Below are 18024 nucleotides of genomic sequence, written 5' to 3' on the forward strand. Positions count from 1 at the left end.
TTGGTAGGCATATTGGTTGTGGTGTAGGGGATTTCTGGTGAGAATATTTTTCTGATGTGCCTGTCGATCAGCTTCTCTTTAAGTGTTTCTGTTTTAAGTAAGAACGATGTTAGGCTGATTAGGCGAAAGGGTTTGGCCTGGGCATACGTCGCACGCAATGGTTTTGGAATAAATTTAGTCTTTCTCCATTCCTTTGGTATCTATGCCAGGGCTAGGCAGGCCAGGAGTATCTGGCACAAGAGGGGCACCAGTGAATCGGTTTCCTGTTGTAGCAGAATTGGCATCACGCCATCTGTTTACGGTGATTTAAATGGTCTGGAAGAACGTATTGTCCATTTCACTTTGGACTGGTTTACAATGCTTGAGGCAAGAGTTGTCCAGTGTCGTCAGTGTCCAGCTTTCGGTCTCCGCTGTCGCACCTCGAAAACCATTGGTATCTCCTGTTCTCAGACTGTTTCCAGTATTGATCTAGGAAAGTGAGTCTTAAGCATAGCTCCAGGATCTCCTCTTCGGTTGTATATCCTCCCTGTGATTTTTTCAGGAATCCCACTTTTTGCTGTGGTTCTTTTGAGAGGGCCTTATGGAGTCTAGCGTAGCTCGGAGTATCCTCGATATCCTTGCATTCTTGCCTCCATGAAGCACTTTGTACCTTGAGAAGAAGAAAACTCCATACCTTGGGGAGAAGCAAAACCGTAGATCACACAAGACTTAATCTTTCTCCAAAAAGACCAAGAAGGCATTCGAGTTGTAATTTCAGACTCGCATTTCAAAACGTTTCAAATCGCCAGAAATGCGACTTTTTATCCGTTCAAATCCCTTGAAAAGTGGCAGAGTTAGAGTGGAATAACGAGCCCACTTGTTATACAGTTATGACCCGAAAGTTATTGTAGTCTTCTTTGCTTCCCTTCTTATGTATGGACGTTATCCAGCTTTCCTTCTTCCATAATTTAATTGTGCCGTGGAGAACCAAATCCGAATATTCCCTTCAATCTTCAAAGTTACTTATAACTGGTTTCCCTTGAATCAACACTTTGCGTTCTTCAAAAACGCTTCAGTAGAATATATTAAAATCATCGATCGGACGCATCTAAGGAAGTGCTATTCATAAGGAGACCAATGGATGCAAAATAATCGGGAACAATGGAACTAAAACTGCAGAAGAATAAATTAACGATTTATTACTTAAAGCCTAAATAAATAAACACACGATGATGTTGACTAGAAAGTGGAATCACTAGGAGGAGTTTCGACTGGGGCGTCAATAGCCACACTCGTCATCCTCTGGCATATATTTGCTGAAAAGCTCTCTAAACTGATCGAGGGGACAAAATACGTCACAACCAGGGATCTGCAACAACTCCGGGTGCTCAACCTCCCAATTCTGGTAAAACACCTGCAAAGAACCGTAGGCTTACGTGGAGTCTGAAGATTCCCCACATGTGCGGAAAACTACCTTAATTCCAAACTCTTCCTCTATGTGGTGTACCTCGAGAATAACGTGCGCTCCATAAGAAGGGATATGGGGCCAGAACACGCCCAGAAGGATCAGCAGTTGGGCAACATTGTTCTCATGAGCGGAATACAAATGGATTTTACGTCCTTTACTCAACTGGGCTATTTTCGCCTCCGTATCGTGCAGGATCTTCCTCAGCAGATGGCCGGAGGCAAGCCTCCGCATACGATCGTTCGCCATCTGCACGTAGTACTCGTGTATAGCGACGGCTGTCACTTTTCGGGGCCATATCGGCTGCGTCCAATCAGGCAGGCTGAAACCCCACTCCTCCTCAGTGGAGAGTCCGAAGTAAAGGTTGTAGATGTGACGGAACGTGCTCACTTCCAGACCGCTGTGCCTGTCAAGTGTCAATTGTTTTTAGTACTTGCCACGTAATTACTTAAACGTTTTTGCACAACTGTTTTTGTGTTTTGTATTAAAGCGCCAATGCAGGACGATTCATTAGGAATGCGAAAAACTGGAGACACTACACGTCAAATGGTGGACATTGGCACCAGAATCCGGAAGTTGATATTTCGGAAATACCCTGTATATTAAAAGTGTTCGTAGAAAGATAATTGAAAAAGTGCTTAGAAAAGTTACTGAATCTCTGGTCGTGCTGGCTTTTTTAGCTACTGGACCCCCAGTTTTTGATTTTGAAAGCCTTCCCTAACTGAAGACTTTGTATAGTATTCGAAGGAAATTCTAGAACCTACCTGGAGATATATTCGAAAAATGTGTGGTGCTTCATAAACTTGCTTCTCATCTCGATCGATTCCTCCATTTCTTGGTACAGTTGCAAGTAGGTAGGGCATAAGCCCCCCATTAGAAGCGAGTCCCGCCCCCTGGGGGCGTAGCGATAAGGAACAGGCTGCCAGAGCACCGAGGGATTCCATAGCTGGGGCCCCTGGGGGGGAAACAACCCCGCCAGCACCAGCTGTAAGGAGGCCTTGGTGCGGCTGTAGTCTGTACTAAAGGCTTCTACTTCCTCGGGTAAATACAACTCGCTGAGAAAGCGGCTGTAGCGTTGTCGCAACGAGGTGCCGATGTTAAACTCCCTGATCTTCCCTGCCTGAAACCGCAAAAATATATTAAATTTGAAGAGCGGAGGGCTGAAAGCCCAGTACATTGGTAAGTTGCCCCAAGCCAATGGGATAGTAGGTCTCGTTCAGGTAGGGGTCGTTGGGATACATTTCCTGGACACTATCGGGGGTTCGATTCCCATGCCGGAAAAGCTGCAAAAGAGGCCAATGAAGTTGGTGATGTAAGCAGGACTATTTGGTGATGTAAGCAGGACTTACCACATGGCTGAGAACTAAAGTACTGGAAACGTCCTCATGATCGAAATGCTCATGGTGAAAATCGGCTCCCTCAAGCTCGTCCAAGATGAAAAATTCTTTGGGAATACCTTGGGCAAGGTGTTGAATTAAAAGGGCCAACATCAGTGACTTCATGCTGAAACCAGTGAGACTACTGCTTGTCGCACTACAGATGAATAGTTGAATGGCTGATCAGGCAGGTATTTATATGGAAATGTTGTGCTACGCAAGTGGAACGTGTGACGAATAGTGTAGAAAATCCCTTTGACGGAGAAAAATTGTCCGGTTTAGAACAGTCTGATTGGTTTAAATGGCTAGATCAACCGCATAGGATTTTAGTGAGATTCTCATTTGCACAGGGTTTTTTTGCATTCAGGCCATATTTCAGTTTACGGGATTTATTGGAGATCAATTTTCAATAGATGGAGAGAAGAGGAGAACTCATAAGATTTTCGTTGATTTCGGTTAAGCAAAAAGGCAAAACGTTAAGAAAAAAAGCGGTTTCCTGTTTAGAAATTTTGACCCAAAAGGGAAGAGACCGGAATTWAAAAAAAAAACAAATTATTCACAGCARCGAAGATGACTAATTTTCAAAATAGTTGATAATAAACTTTCGCTTGTTCTCTTCGGGGAAATATTTYTGGGAAAAAATCCTGAAAAAATTATTTGGGTTTTTGACGAAATTCAAAGCTGCAAATGTTGTAAAAAATGTATAAAGCTGTTAAGGAGGCGAGTGTTCAAATAAAATTTATTTTACAATTTTTCACATAAAATACCTGAAGATTGTCAGTATTTTTAAGTAAAACTAAAAAACAATGCGTTTTTGCCTAGAAAGAATTGCTTAATTAAAACTTTTCTAAAGCTGGAACGACCTGAAATTTTAAAGAAACTAAAAATTCTTCAGACCGATAAAGTTGGCGAATTTTCCAAATAATTTTTAGCCTCTTGCTCTCTGGTCGTTGAATCAAAATCTTCAATACTTTCGGTGAAAAACTAAATAAAGTTATCTGGTTTTTGTGCGTTTTTTGTTCGAAGCTGAAAAGGGTTTTCTGACATTCCCTACAAAAAGCGATGAATGAAGCGAATTTTATAACAAAATAATTTTTTTTCTTTTTTGGCTGAAAAGACCAAAGATTGTCAGGAAAAGAGAAAAGCATCAGAAAATAATTTAGTTTTTTAATCGGTTTTTGAGAAAATTTTAATGATTTTCGGAAGAAAACGGGATAAATTTATTTCGGTTTGTTCTAATAAAAATTATTTTGTAATTTTTGGCAGACCTTAAGATTGTCAGTATTTTAATACTGACGTTAAAATAAATATAAAAACAACCAAAAGAAAAGGTCATCAACATTTTCCCAGCAATGGAACCGAGTTACTGCGCCGGTGCTTTGGGTTGGAGCAACAAGCTATTTGCGCAGCACTGCGCCAACTCTTAAAAATTTACTGTTACCCAGGCCTATAACATATAACGAAATTTGTGACTCAAATTCATAAATAAAGCAATCTTCTCCAAAGATCTTTAAATTCCATTAAAAAAAAAACATTCAGAGGAAATGGAAAAAATGTTCAAATTCCAAAATTAATCTCCACTTGTTTTCAGCATTTGTCGGTTAGTTGAGAATCAATTGCTAAAAGCAGAACGTAGAAAAACATATTCAACTTTTAAAAAAATTTGAAAATTTCGTGAATATGACCAGAGAATGAAGGTTTAGTTTTTTGCTGACTTGAAAATTAATTTTGAAAATCAGGTGTGAAAACGACCTTCCAAGGACTATAGAAAACACTTTACTTTCCAGTAAGTCACTGAGAGATTAGCTGTTTGAGTTCTTCATGAAAAAAATGCCTACAAAAAGTGTGGAAACCTAACAAGTGCGTGAGAATGGCATTGAAGCAAAACTTGCTTTTCATTAGATAAAACTGTGAAACCGTCTTAACTGTTGGCAATTTCTTCAATATTATTTGAAGATGGAATGTGTAACTGTAATAGAGCACATCTATTTTTCTCTAGCGTTTCTTCATTTCTTTGACACGTGGCCTTGATATTTCTGATGATTATAACACCAGAATAGTAGTGTTATAGTTGATTTATTTCCGTGATAGTCTTCTGGGGAATCTCGGTCGCAACCAGTTTGTGTGACAAAACCAGCAGGATCAATTGCAGAATTACCTTAATAATTGGATTTGTATTAAAAAACCCAAATGCCGGAAACCCAACTTTATCGGTCATAGTTCCGAATTCCGGGTAAACGACTATCCCACATCATAATAAGATCGTCTGTTCGAATTTCCCATAATAAATGAATAACAATTAATTCGCAATCATGCCCTTCACGGCTTTCAAGTGGTCGATGACCAGCAGCCGTACGCATGTAAAAACACATCGCCAATGTAACAGTGGGAAACATTAATTTCAACTCCAAAGTACATTCACAACATAGGAGATTCTCCGTCAAAGTCCAGACTCCAATCCAGACTAGATCCCGCACAAGTCCGGTGATGGAATCAACGGGTCAATGATAGCGATCAACCTGTCCGAAGGACAGAAACTACCGCAGTCCGGTATAGAGAGCTGCTTTGGTTCTTCTCCTTCATGGTTCTCGTATGACCTGAAAAAGCATTTATATTAGAGAGGCCTCTAGATAGTAGATGTTGTTGCTGAAATGGACCTCCAAAGATACTCAGGCGCCGTAATTGGGCACATGAGGATGTGCGAAAACGCCCAAACTGATCAGCAGCTCAGCGATGTTGTTCTCATGGGCGGAGTAAAGGTGCATCTCTATTCTTGGTGTCTTCTATCACTTTTTCCAAATAGTACCCGGTGACCATTTGCCCCATCCTATGCGTATACATCGATACGAATAGCCCTGCAAAGGCATAGTTGGTTATAGTCGTCGCATACATACTGGATCAGAACTGAAGTGGGCCAATGGTCGAAATAATGTAAGCCTTTTTCTAAAAATATAAAAGAATACCAGAAAAAGTGAAACCTATTAAAGTTGAATATAGAGGAAAGCAGAGCATTGGTCATCAACAGGAAGAACTGAACAATTAACGGCGGAGATGGTAGTAAATTTTGAAATATTTTGTCTCTTAAGTTTCATTATCTAAAGAGTTAGAATTTCGCGAACATGGCTTAAAACTGGTGAGTATTTCTAGCTTATATGTCTCGGTGGAAAATAAGTTCTTCCTAGCGTTTCGCAAGCACGAGTGGCATGCATATTCAGAGGTGGTTTGCAACATCATAAAACAAAATTAATTCGGTTATTAATTTTAGTTTTGGTTGTGCATTAATCACTGCAGCTGAGTGAAATTCAGACGAATATAAATGGCTCTAAATTTAAAATTAAATTGGTGAAAGATAGGCGCTTAGAGCGTTTTTCTTTTAGTTGCTGACTTTCGTTAAGTTGGGACGTGAAATTTTCCTTTGGAAATACATATTGCAATGCGAACAGGCACTTTCTACAAAAATGCCAACAATAAACAAACTGAAATCGAACTGCGAAGTAAAGCATGAATCATCGAAGGGGCGAACAATTATGATTAAATAATCATGTTTATTCTGTAGTTCGGTGTCTTTTTTCTCGAAAAAGTGTATGAATGTTCAGTTTGCTACCGATAGTGTCGTGTGAGTCTCGTTCTTAGATGCGAAATAAGAAATATTGAATGATGGTGGACCTTGTGGCAAGTGCGGTAATTTGTGAAAGTGTGAATACTTGTTGAGGTCTAATTGGAAGAAATTGGAGGAAAGGAAAAAAGGAAAAAAAGGGTCGCCAGCTTGAGGAAAGCTGGTAAGAATGATCTCTAATCTATAAATCTTTTAGCTTGAACTGAGTTTAGTTTTCCAACAAACAACTGAAGTTTTATTTGCTGATTTGAAATAAGTTTAGCTTTGGATAGATTTCCTACTGTAGTAGACATATTTTCTCCTTTCCTTCCAGGTGGCACGAAGCAGCTTTCGGTAAGCCAAAAAAATTGTGTCTAGTCCTGCCGCCGGGCCAATTGACAAAAAAAGATCTTAGTAATTTTTTATTTCTAATACAAATAAAGCTCTTCGATAGTAGCATTGATCTAACTTACTCCACCAAGGTTCATTTTTCTAAAACTATTCATATTGATGAGTTAGTTGTTCTGATCCTTTTTTCCTTGCCTATAACATTGTATAGTTTGCAAAAATTAAAGTTTGGAGTAAATGGCGAATGTACAAAGTACGTAGTAAATCAGGGAATTGATGGTATGTTCAAATAGTATTAATTTATTGAAAACTACAAAAAATTGTCTCTTTACTAACCAAAAGTAACTAAGATGACTTTAGTCATAATACATGTATTCCATAGTGGGTTTAGCAACCTTTAGCCTGCTATAATTGTTTAAACAAACAGCCGTTTGCGTTAAAGTACCGTAAGAATCTTCGCATGATCTCATTCTTTCTAAATGTATTCACATCACTTTCAGATTCTGTTAATAGTAGGAAAAGAAACCACCGAGATTAGTTTTCGCATATTTAATTTATTGGCTACAGAAGAAATAAATAAAATAAATACTATTTGGCTTTTGGAAAGCTTCCAAACAATGGACGGTATGATTTTAATGCACATCATCATTAATGATTTAAATAAATATTTTTCACGCAAATTGTAGGAAAAATAACAATTGATGAAACATACGGGGTACATAATCATGGAAATTGCAAGATGCAAACCCCTGTATAGGGACGGACATAATTGAAAATTGCTTTTTTCCTACAATTACTAACATTTGCTAGACTAACAGATAGTTTACACATCTAGGACGCATAGGAAGACTTTTACTAAGTAGGTACATACTTTTCTTGGCAGGTTCAAAAATACTTCTATGTGTGTATAAATATAGGAACAGTAACATCAATAATAATTTGTAAATTTTTTAAGTACGTTATCACCAGTGGCTGTCAATAAGGCACGCAATTTTTTCATATACTGCATGGATTTCTTAAAACCTACCAGACTCTAGGGATGATTTAATTTTCCCTAAAATCCCCAGGAATTTTCTTAAATTTAACATGTGTATAAATAGCTAAAATATGTTTATGACGACTAAAACTTCAACAATGAATGCTAGTTTGAAAGCATTCTTTGCAACATATTAGACTTTCAACCAACGTAACAGTGAAAATTTGAAGGTTTCTGGCTTTTTAGGACATGAAGCAGCCCAGCAAGGTAGTTTTTTTAATACTCCCAGAAACACACCAAACAAGTGTTTTTTGGCAATTACGAATACATACTTTCCAGTAACAAAATTATTTAAATGCAAATCAGTTGGCAACGAACTGAAATAATTTCAAAATGAAGCTTAGGCGTTTCTAATGAGACGGAATATTTTACTAAGTAGACCCAATAGTAAAAAAAATAATTCGCATAAAAAAAACGCGTAAAGCGATGTGCTAGACTAAAAGTACTTAATTGTGCCAATAAAAACTGTACTAAAAGTACTTCATTGTGCCGGAGAACCATTCAGCTTTAAGCAAAAAATATATGGTTATTAACAGCGAATTATTATCACCTTTCATTATTAATAATCCCTGGAAGAGCCCCTTGAGGACTGTGAAGATGGCCTGTTTTTAAACTGCATGTTTTCGAACTGCAATATTAACGAATGCGTACCTGCAAATTTAAATTCATTTTTTCCAGAATTAAGAAATTGATTCTGAGTAAAAACTCACCAGGTAGTCCACTTTCGTCATCAGAAACGTCGCATAATTCCGCTAACGACCTCGCCGGCTTCAAACTGCCTCCGGCCGAACTGCTGTTGTCCTCAAAACCATCATCGCTGTTGTTGTAAAGATTGGCCATCGACTTGGTGGCTTTCAATCCACCACCCATACCATACCCAAACGATTCAAACTCATTCTCCTGCTCCAACTGGAGGGCGGCCATCAGATTGGGCTGGCTCTTTTTGCGCTCTTCCCTCAGCTGTGACTCCCGCTGCTGAAACTCCTGTAACTCCTTCTTCATTTTTTCCTCAGCCGATACAAAGCCGTTTCTCAATGATTTTCCGCCTTTTGCCACTTGTATTTTGGCCGGTTTAAATGCCGCGTCCGACGACCAGTTGCTCTGATTATTGCTGTTATTGAGCGATGTCATGCCGACCTTTCCACGCGACTTTAGGAACTTGTGCATCAGCCCCTTATTGCTGGAGTGATTCTGAGTGAACTTTCGGAAGCCGTTGCTGCCTGATTTGGTGTCGGCTGTTGATATGATTTTTTCCATTGGAAACTCGTTGATATTGAGACTAGGGGGGTTTGATTGGGTCAGACCATTCTTCAGCTCTTTCTCTCTTTGAATTGATTCCTTGATTTCCAGCTGGATTCTGTCCAGGGTGCTCAAGTTCATGGCATTCATGGCTGAAACAACAGAAACTATGTATTTTACTGGTGATTCATGAGAGTCGATTTAACAAATACTTAAGTAAAAATAAGGACAACATACTGAGAGTGGAGTTTGTGGCAGCACATTCTAATTGAAATTTCGAGGATATTTTCAAATTTGTGTTTTTATGGAACATTTGATTCAAATTTCTTAAATTATTTTTGCATTTGTTTTCAATAAATATTTAAGATGTTTTTTTGTGCAAGCGAATTTCAATAGATATTCTACACTGTGAGTACCAGCGTTGAAAATACAGATTTATTCAAAAGCTGATTAAAACATAAAATTTGGTAAGGTGGTATTAGCGCTGACTTAAAGCTGCCATGAGAAACTGTAGTCGGTTTTGCTACCGCTTTGATATTAACRACGGAAAAAAATAATATTGCAATTCGAACATTTCRGTTTTTTCCAAATAAGTCAGAAACAAAAATGCATATCAAAGAGCTGAAAGCGTAATTTTATTACTCTTTTAAGTGTCCAACGAACCAAGTTCGTATGATTTACGGTTTCCCATGCCACCGGCTCTACGAGTCAGGAATACTAAAATTATCATGTCTTCCTTCTCCAGATCATTCAAAGCAAACCACTTGTGTTGTGAACTAAGATCACATTTTTTCTTCTCCAATATTTCCAATTCAACACAAAGACGTTCGAACTTAGAGCGCCATATCTCCTTGTTTTTTAAATCTAGCAATTGTATTTCACAGCTACCAATGTCAATTTCAAAAGGAGAAACTTTCAACTCGGTTATCGTGGCATTAAGAGGATTTTTAAGAAATGCTAAAGTTGCTCTGCTGTTTTTAAATTCCTGAAACCTGTTGAGAAATGTTTCCCTCATATTTAAAATTATTGTTTATGGTGTTTATCAATAGACGAATTACTTTCTTGGCGATGCTTCAGTAGGCTCTGAGCTAAACTGAAAAAATGTTCCCTATAAAAAAAAATCCTGACCAAAGGGATAATAAAACATTAAGTTGCCTTACTTAATTAAGCTTACGATCAAGCTGATTTAGATGATATTTATGATTGATGATTCGTGATGATGAAATAAAGGTTTCGGATCGACTGATCGTCTGTAAGTTCTGGATAGTGAACGCCCTTTTCAAGGAGAAATGCTTTAATTTTCGGAAAAAGGGAACCGAAACCAACCAACGTATCTTGATATGAGGTAGAGGATCAGCGTACTTACTCTCCATTTCAAATAAAAATTCTTTGAATTGGCGATGATTAAGAGCTTTAGCTAAAATCGAGTTGATAATGGTAATTACTAATTCCATAACTTTACAAATTTCATCCGGAAATGTTTGCGCACAAAGCGGTTCTTTGTGAATGATACAATGGTAAATAAGTATCTGGTGATAAATTTTTTCTTTCAAAATAGCAACAAACCCTTTTCTTACGCCGGTCATACTTTTGGGCCCATCTGTTGAAATCGAGACAATTTTATCGAGGGGAATATGTTGTTTATCAATACACTGAATTACAGCATTTGCGATATCTTGTCCACGCGTCTGATCTTTGAGTGGCAATCATTCTTAGGGGTTTTTTTAGGCCCAGAATGAGACATAAATCTTACTAAAAGTGAAACTTGCGCTGTATCATTTATGTCACAAGACTCGTCAACTGCTCTTGATAAAGCCGAAACCAATTTCAGATCTTCGATATCCTGGGTGGTCATATTCGAACACATTTTAATTGTTCTATCTTTAATGGTTTTGGCAGACAATGGTAACTCTTTAATTATTTTCAGAATATCTGTTTTGTTCCTAAAATCCCGAAATAGCGCTTCGGATGTATTTATAAAACACTTTTTAATGTATTCGTCGTCTGTGTACGGGTTCCCTCTCTTAGCAATCTCTTGAGTAAAAACAAAACTTGCCATATTAATATTGCTGGAAGATTGCATCCAGTTATTAAACACAGAATTTGACGACTCTTGACTCTTCTGAAGTTCCTCAACTGTTTTCTTCCTTGCATTACCGGTAGGATATTTAGTGCTAAATGACGCTTGCTTTCTTGTAAAGTGTCTCTCTAAATTGAACTTCTTGTTATGCGCGAATTTCTCCTTACAAATAATGCCGGAAGTCCATTCAAGTTTTGAATAAACGCAAAATTCTCGGTCCACTCAACTTTAAATTCGCGTTTTTCATCTTCCATTTTTCTTTGCTTTTTTTGGTAGCCATGTTAATTGAGGTGTCCATAAAAATAGTCCAAATATATTTTTTTCTAATGTAACCAGTACAAAACTTATCATTATTAAATTGATGAAAATAAAAATTTAAGAAAAATCTTTTAAAAAATCGTGTTGTGTTTACGTTTACGAAAACTAATAAAATTAAACTACGTTCGTTCCGTATTTTTACAACATTATAAGATTTTAATTGTCCATCTACCTTTTAACTTAAACAAAAAATATACATGTTCTCGACTTATACAAGAATTTTAATTTATCAAAATAAGATGTAATTTTTTTCTTACCACGTTTTTTTTAAATGAAAATATTATTGCGCCTTCCGTGTATATTTTTTGTGCCAGACCGCAGTTAAGGAGCCAAAGAGCCACATGCGGCTCTGGAGCCGCACTTTGCTGACCACTGATCTAGTAGATCAATTTGTGTTGTGTGTGAATTATTATAAATTACTGGTGTTGTAATAGGGACAACCTGCACATCACAAGATAATTTTAAAATAAACCTCCATTTATTCATGAAATGGTAATCTCTAAAGATAAAATAGTTTAGCCACAATCTTCCGTGTCGTATAACATGAGTAACCCTGTAAGGTATGTGATGTAATTTACTTATTCGAAATTAATAAAAAATATATTTGTGAATGTCGTCAGATACCAGGTGGTCTATTCAAACGACAGAAGAGATTTCGCTTTTTAAAGCTTGTAGAGCATTCCCAGCGTATGTTACGGTGTACCAAAGTTAAGTCAATGTAGAATCCCTTCTTTTAAGTTGAATTTGGCCGATAAAAATTGACTTGTAATTCTACCTCCCTGAACAAGTGAAGAACTGCAAGGCAGAAATGGGGACACCCCTAGAACTTAATGTAGGTACTTTTTGCCTTGATCATAGATATAGAAAATATAGAGAATGGTCTCTTAAAACAAGCTTATTGCACAAATATGTGACTATCCGTCTGCATGCCCTCAGTTATTCAGAAAAACGAGTCTTCACACCTTGAGGATGTATGGTCTATTAGACAGGTATTCTTCAGGTGAATGCTTTTCGGGTTTACTTGTGATTTAAATGGATGAGACTTTCACTGAATATAAATAAAAAATTTAAGGCCTAGTTTTAATAAAGTTGTAAGTTTTGGAAGCTAGAAAACATACAAAAGGTCGGGATTTTTTTTTGTGAAAGCGCTGTAATTGTCGAGATAAACAACTTGCTCACCGGTTTTATGTTACCGATGTGGTAAAAGCCCGAAATTTCCAAATACTTACCAATAAATTGGGGTATACACTGGCAGAGTAAATGCTTCTCAAAAAAACACCATCGGCACCAAACTGCAGGTGTTATTTACACGAAAACTACCGCAAGTTTTTGTCGCCGAAATGTTCATGAAAACTGAAATGTTTCGGGACAATTATGAATCATAATAGCACTCGAAATTGATAAGGAGCACTTTTTATCGCTCTTTGTTTACGCTTTTTATGCCCTAGATTAGCCAGTTACGAATGAACACCGTTATCAGGCTCATTATTTCGGAAATCTCTCATTTCGTGGCATTCGTGAACGCAAATAGGTCGTCGCGTTTACCTTTTTCTTTTTCACATGTGTCGGTTTACCATCTGTCTGTTTAGTCCAGATCAGCGTTGTCAAGTCCCACACAATCCGCTCGAAAACGAATGGAATTTTAATCAAAACAGCCGTTTTATTTAATTGTTGATAGTGCAGAAATAGTGTTTTCATGTATAACAAATATTAGAAATTCCCAAAGACCGGAAGAAAAACCCGTTTTAACTTTCAGCAAAACCCAGTCTGGTTAACTGGCAACGCCGCAACAGCTGTCGCTCAGTGTCAAATTGCGTTGTTGTGTTTACGTTTTGCCATGGTATTAGTGAAGCCTGAAGATTATTTGGGTGATCATCCGGACCCAGTCCTCCTCAAATATAAAGACAAAACTCCCAGAAATGTCCTGACATTTTCCGACGGCGTTTTGGAGGAGTACAGCAGCGATGAGGAGGAGAAAACACCTTCTGCCCTCAGCCCGAGCATCGTGGATCCGGTACGTTAGATGGCGCTCTACTGGCCAGAATGCCTAACAAAGACGTGTAGAGGGTGACTGAAATAAGCGTCATCCCTTGGGGGTGTTGTCCGCGGGCTTTTAGGGAGTACATATAGAAAAAGGTTTTTGGCGCGTTTTTTAGTTTTTATACTTCCTTCATTCTTTCATACTTCCGCGAATTGTAACAATTTGATAAGACATACCTACGTTAATAACATCAAATGTTCGTCTCGCTCGGTGGACGGGTAATAGAAAAAGTACGACAAGTACTGCGTCACTGCCAAAAAGCTTGGAACAGACTGTACTCGAGACACAAAATTGCGGTAATTATTTTCTTCAATGAAAAGTGGTCGAAAACCGCATTTTCGCAAAAAACACATACACACATTAATCTATCTTAAACATATTTTAAGATAAGAAAGATCTTAAAAAGATAGATTAGTTTTCTGTAATTCCCTGTTCTAATTCCACTAGCTTCCGACATTGCCGCTTATTTTACCCATTGTTTTGTATCCATTGGAGCGATATTTTTGCATTTCAATTCTTCAAAAATCAGAATTTTCAAACATTTTATAATCAAAATCAAACGGTTTAGCCGCAAACTTCCGTGCCGTGGAGCGTGAATAACCATGTATATGTGTATGTGTATATAAAAAATACTGGCAATTTTTGTACTACTCACAAAGGTTTTTATTTGAAATGCTCAACTTGAGCGACGTGTAATAATTTTGGAACACCCTGTATATGCATTTTTTTAAGTAATACATAGTCAAATTCGCATCGGAGTATTTGCCTCGGAAAAAACTCACTAAATTTTGAATTAATTTTTTGCGTTCAGATTGTAGGTATATCAGTTTCGTATACATTTTCTAAATTCAATTTTAATTTTCTAAATGAAAAAACGACTATTTGCATTTAAAAAGCTGTTTTTAGGGTTGCAACTAAGGTTCCGATGCTTTCAAAATATTTATTACTTACCTACAGTTGCTATCAGTAGTCATGGTTTATTCAGGGGCGGATGAAGACTCTTGCGAGCCTGAAGCTCTAAGCATTTTTGGGGCCCTTTAATAAAAATCCCTAGTGATGAGTTTATTGCGCCATTTTTCTTTCTTCAGACGATCGTGTTCGGACAATATTCATTGGGGAAATCTGAAGTGTTTCCTTTTCTACCATTATTTTTCTGCAAAGAACTAAGCCAGTGTTAATTAAAGTGGTTCTATTTAGAGCACACTAACTTGGGGCCCCTGGATGCTCTACAAGACTTGGGCAGCCGGATACACTACGCTCTCTTTCATTGATTATATAGGCGAAGCTCTGGCTTCCTTCTTCGGCATTACCACTCCAAGGTAAATACAGAATAGAATATGGGGTTAATATGTGGGATATCGTATGCTATAAACACAGATACTACTTCGAGCTGGAAGAATACAAGCGGCGCAAGGCCGAAGAGGAGCGGGAGGCAGAAAAAGCTAAAGGGTGGACAGGCGAGAATACTGAGGTGGTTGAAGTCCAGCTGACGGCAGTGAATGAACTGCCTAGTCAACCCAATGTAGGCGTTTAACTAGTGGATTTTTCATATTCTCTAAATTAGCTATTTATAAATTTGTAACGATTTCATACTATCTAACTTTCAGTTTCCTTAAGTGTTAATAACCCATGAACAATTAAAAGAAGTAAAAAATCTGAAGTGGCGTATTTCTTGTCTCGACCCCGGCTCCAATTGGGGGCGCGCATTAAAACAAAGTGGAAAATTGAAAGAGCAATTTAGAAGCGTTTGGCTGCGGAGTGCAACGCGCTCCAACTTTTTTGAAAAAGAAACGGAAAGAAAAACGAAGACTTGGGAACCCTGACCTAGCCCTACTACAGCGAGAGTACGCCGTGTCTGCTTCTCATTCATAATTAGCAAGACTTTTAAAAAGCGAGGCAAAATTCCCTCCGCCGTCTTAAGACGACGATAACTTTCATTTCTTTAGAGCGCTCGAGCTCAATTTCAAATTGTAATTTTAGTTGAGTTGAAACGAGCTGTTTTATGCCGCGCTGAATCGCGGAAAATGGGGGCGCGCTGGTTTGCTCTTAATTAGCCTACTATTTATTAACGCTTAAAAAAATTAAGTAAAGAAAGAATAAAGTCGATTAGAACAGCAAACTTTGTTAGTGGTTCATTAACAGGGTCAGTGATTTGAGTCAATATTTTCTTCTTTGGAGTTATTTGTTAATTTTTTATCGTTTTAACCCCAAATTTCCAGTTTGGTTACACGTAAAACCAGTTGGTTTTCCAGTAAAAAAATTTTGCACTTAAAAATTTTTAAAATTATTATAACTTTATTGAAGTCGCTAGGACAAGTGAGTTATTTTTCTATGTAGTGTGCCAGCAAAGGCGTATTAAAAAAAATGCTGAATGCAGCAGTAAATAATCTATGTATTCTTTGGATTTTTACCATTTATTTTGTACGTTATTTTAGTCCCGCGAACAGCCATTCAAATCTTAATAAAATTAATCTTAATAAATAAAAAAAACTCAATAAAATCAAAACAATAAATCAATGTTTATTTTTCCAAATCAAGTCAAAAAAGGTAAACACTCAAAGTTCCACAAAAGAGAATTGTTCAAAAAACCTATACCTAAATTAGAATGTATTTTTGAAAAGTTTAAACAATTAAACAAAACATTTGCTCTATGCAGGGTGTTACGAATTCGAGTCGCTAGAATTAGTAGGTATCTCGCAAACCTTAACTGATACGAAATCAGTTAAATTACGATAAAGTTGCGCATTTTCAATCTACATAAGAATATGTTTTAAAAGTTGAGAAATTATTATTAGTCCCGGAAATATTCGAAAAAAAAAACTGCTCAAACGATTATTTTTCTGCACTTATCTGGAGATATATTTAGAAGGTGAAATACTTGTCATTGTCACAATTTTTAACTCTCTACAAGATTATACTATTAGATCTGCAATTCAATGTTTCCAGTTCCGCCCATCACTATCAACTTTAATTTTTTTAAATGCGTTTAAATATTAATAAAGTTTTTAATCCGCAATTGTGTTAAAACTCAAAATGCCCAACTTTACCCGTAATTTAACCGACTTCGTTTCTCTTACCGTTTACGAGATTCCAATGCTAAAATATCGAATTTGAATCACCCTTCATTGTGCCTGTACGTTCTGGTAACAACGAAATGCATCCACAATGATTTCTGAAAATATCAATGAAAGTCTTTAGTCCAAATTTACATTTTTTTGTGTGAAAAAAACAACAAATATGAAGCGATGATAATTCTTACTCCTCTTATGTTTTTTTTATAAATATATAACTTAATTTTGCTGTCTAAAAACTAAAAAGTTTCGGAAACATTGGTCAAGAGGACTGTGTGAGGAAAATTATTTTCTGGAATACAAGGAGGTGAATTTGCATGCTTTTGGGAAATAGTGTGCAAAAATTCATAGACGGGATCGAATTTATGTTTTCTTGCAACACTCCACTTAAACAATCAGTTAGTAAATATTAGCCCAACAAAAAACACGAAAATAAAACTTGAGCGCGAATAAAAGGACGAAAAGTAACAATAATTTTTCACTCAATTTTCGAACTATACGGGCTTATATGGCTATATGTTTGAGCTGAGTGCTTTCTACACGTACACTTCTTTCGTGGGGAAGATTTTTTAGAGAGTATAACGAGGAAATATTTTTAATATCAGGATTTTGGAAAAACAGTATAGACAATGTACTCAACGTTGAATATGTTTGCGCGTTGCTATGAATTACATTAAAAAAAATTTTCTTTTTTGGTTGGTGAAATTAAACTATTTTCTGAAAAAAATCTTATTTATCTCTACTCATCATAAAATATTAAATAGATATGAGTGCGGCAGTGGATCTATTAAATATTAAAAGATACAAATTGAAGAACAAATAAAGCGAAAAACTGTTTCTTCTTCTGGTTAAGTTTTTTTTGATTGAATACAAAACTTGACGAAAAACTAGATGAATAAAGGTACTTGATAACATTTTTCAAATTGTATGATGTGTAAATCCATAAAATAAGTTAGCTGTTTAAGAAACCTTATACTTTCAAACTTTAAAAGATAATTTTCAAATTAAATAGATGATGGGGAGCAATGTTTTTATTGATAAAGTGATCATTTTAGTGCCCGCTTTCAGTTTTACTGTGTTTAGATTTTTTGTGAATCTTCAATTTAAAATTCCGTAATTTTTGTCAGTTGCTGAAATATAAAACAGTATTATTTATTAATGTGATTAGAACACAAAACAATCCTGTTCAATCAAACCGTTAATTGCACGGAACAATCCAAACCACCACATGATTCCTTTAATACAAGTTCATTAATTTTATTTGGTTCAATGCCCAAAAATCACGCCCTGTTTGTATCACACACGCTAACCTTTGGGAAGGAATAACCTTTAAGACCTTTTAAGGGTTTGATGGGGTTCTTTTATGTCATCTACTGGCAAAGAGTAGCCCGTGCCACTCCTGTTCTCATTTTTTGAGGGTCAGAAAGGTGAACAAATAAATATTTTCTTGGGTTGATGGACAGGGTCCATTTTCTT

General features: G+C 36.8%; 3 protein-coding genes across 3 annotated transcripts; 1 reads left to right on the forward strand and 2 right to left on the reverse strand.

Annotated features, from left to right (window-relative positions):
* Positions 1-1161: 1161 nt before the first annotated feature.
* Positions 1162-3503, reverse strand: LOC109545943 (venom acid phosphatase Acph-1). Its single transcript, XM_048660678.1, has 5 exons — positions 2794-3503; positions 2620-2727; positions 2209-2564; positions 1454-1850; positions 1162-1393 (listed from the first exon to the last, which is right to left on the reverse strand). Exons 1-5 carry the CDS (start codon positions 2944-2946, stop codon positions 1259-1261), a joined length of 1149 nt encoding a protein of 382 aa, XP_048516635.1. The 5' UTR covers positions 2947-3503; the 3' UTR covers positions 1162-1258.
* Positions 3504-7297: 3794 nt separating this feature from the next.
* Positions 7298-12994, reverse strand: LOC109542914. The gene is made up of 3 exons (XM_048670148.1): positions 12666-12994; positions 8510-9190; positions 7298-8450 (listed from the first exon to the last, which is right to left on the reverse strand). The coding sequence occupies exons 2-3, from the start codon at positions 9186-9188 to the stop codon at positions 8359-8361; spliced, it is 771 nt and encodes a 256-aa protein (XP_048526105.1). The 5' UTR covers positions 9189-9190; positions 12666-12994; the 3' UTR covers positions 7298-8358.
* Positions 12945-15137, forward strand: LOC109542893 (protein FAM177A1). The gene is made up of 3 exons (XM_019912351.2): positions 12945-13450; positions 14675-14796; positions 14855-15137. The coding sequence occupies exons 1-3, from the start codon at positions 13274-13276 to the stop codon at positions 15009-15011; spliced, it is 456 nt and encodes a 151-aa protein (XP_019767910.2). The 5' UTR covers positions 12945-13273; the 3' UTR covers positions 15012-15137.
* Positions 15138-18024: the final 2887 nt, after the last annotated feature.

Source organism: Dendroctonus ponderosae, unplaced genomic scaffold (assembly GCF_020466585.1).
Source record: "Dendroctonus ponderosae isolate FM_Combo_2020 unplaced genomic scaffold, Dpon_F_20191213v2 Dpon_F_20191213_1, whole genome shotgun sequence".
In the NCBI taxonomy this organism is placed as follows: Eukaryota; Metazoa; Arthropoda; class Insecta; order Coleoptera; family Curculionidae; genus Dendroctonus; species Dendroctonus ponderosae.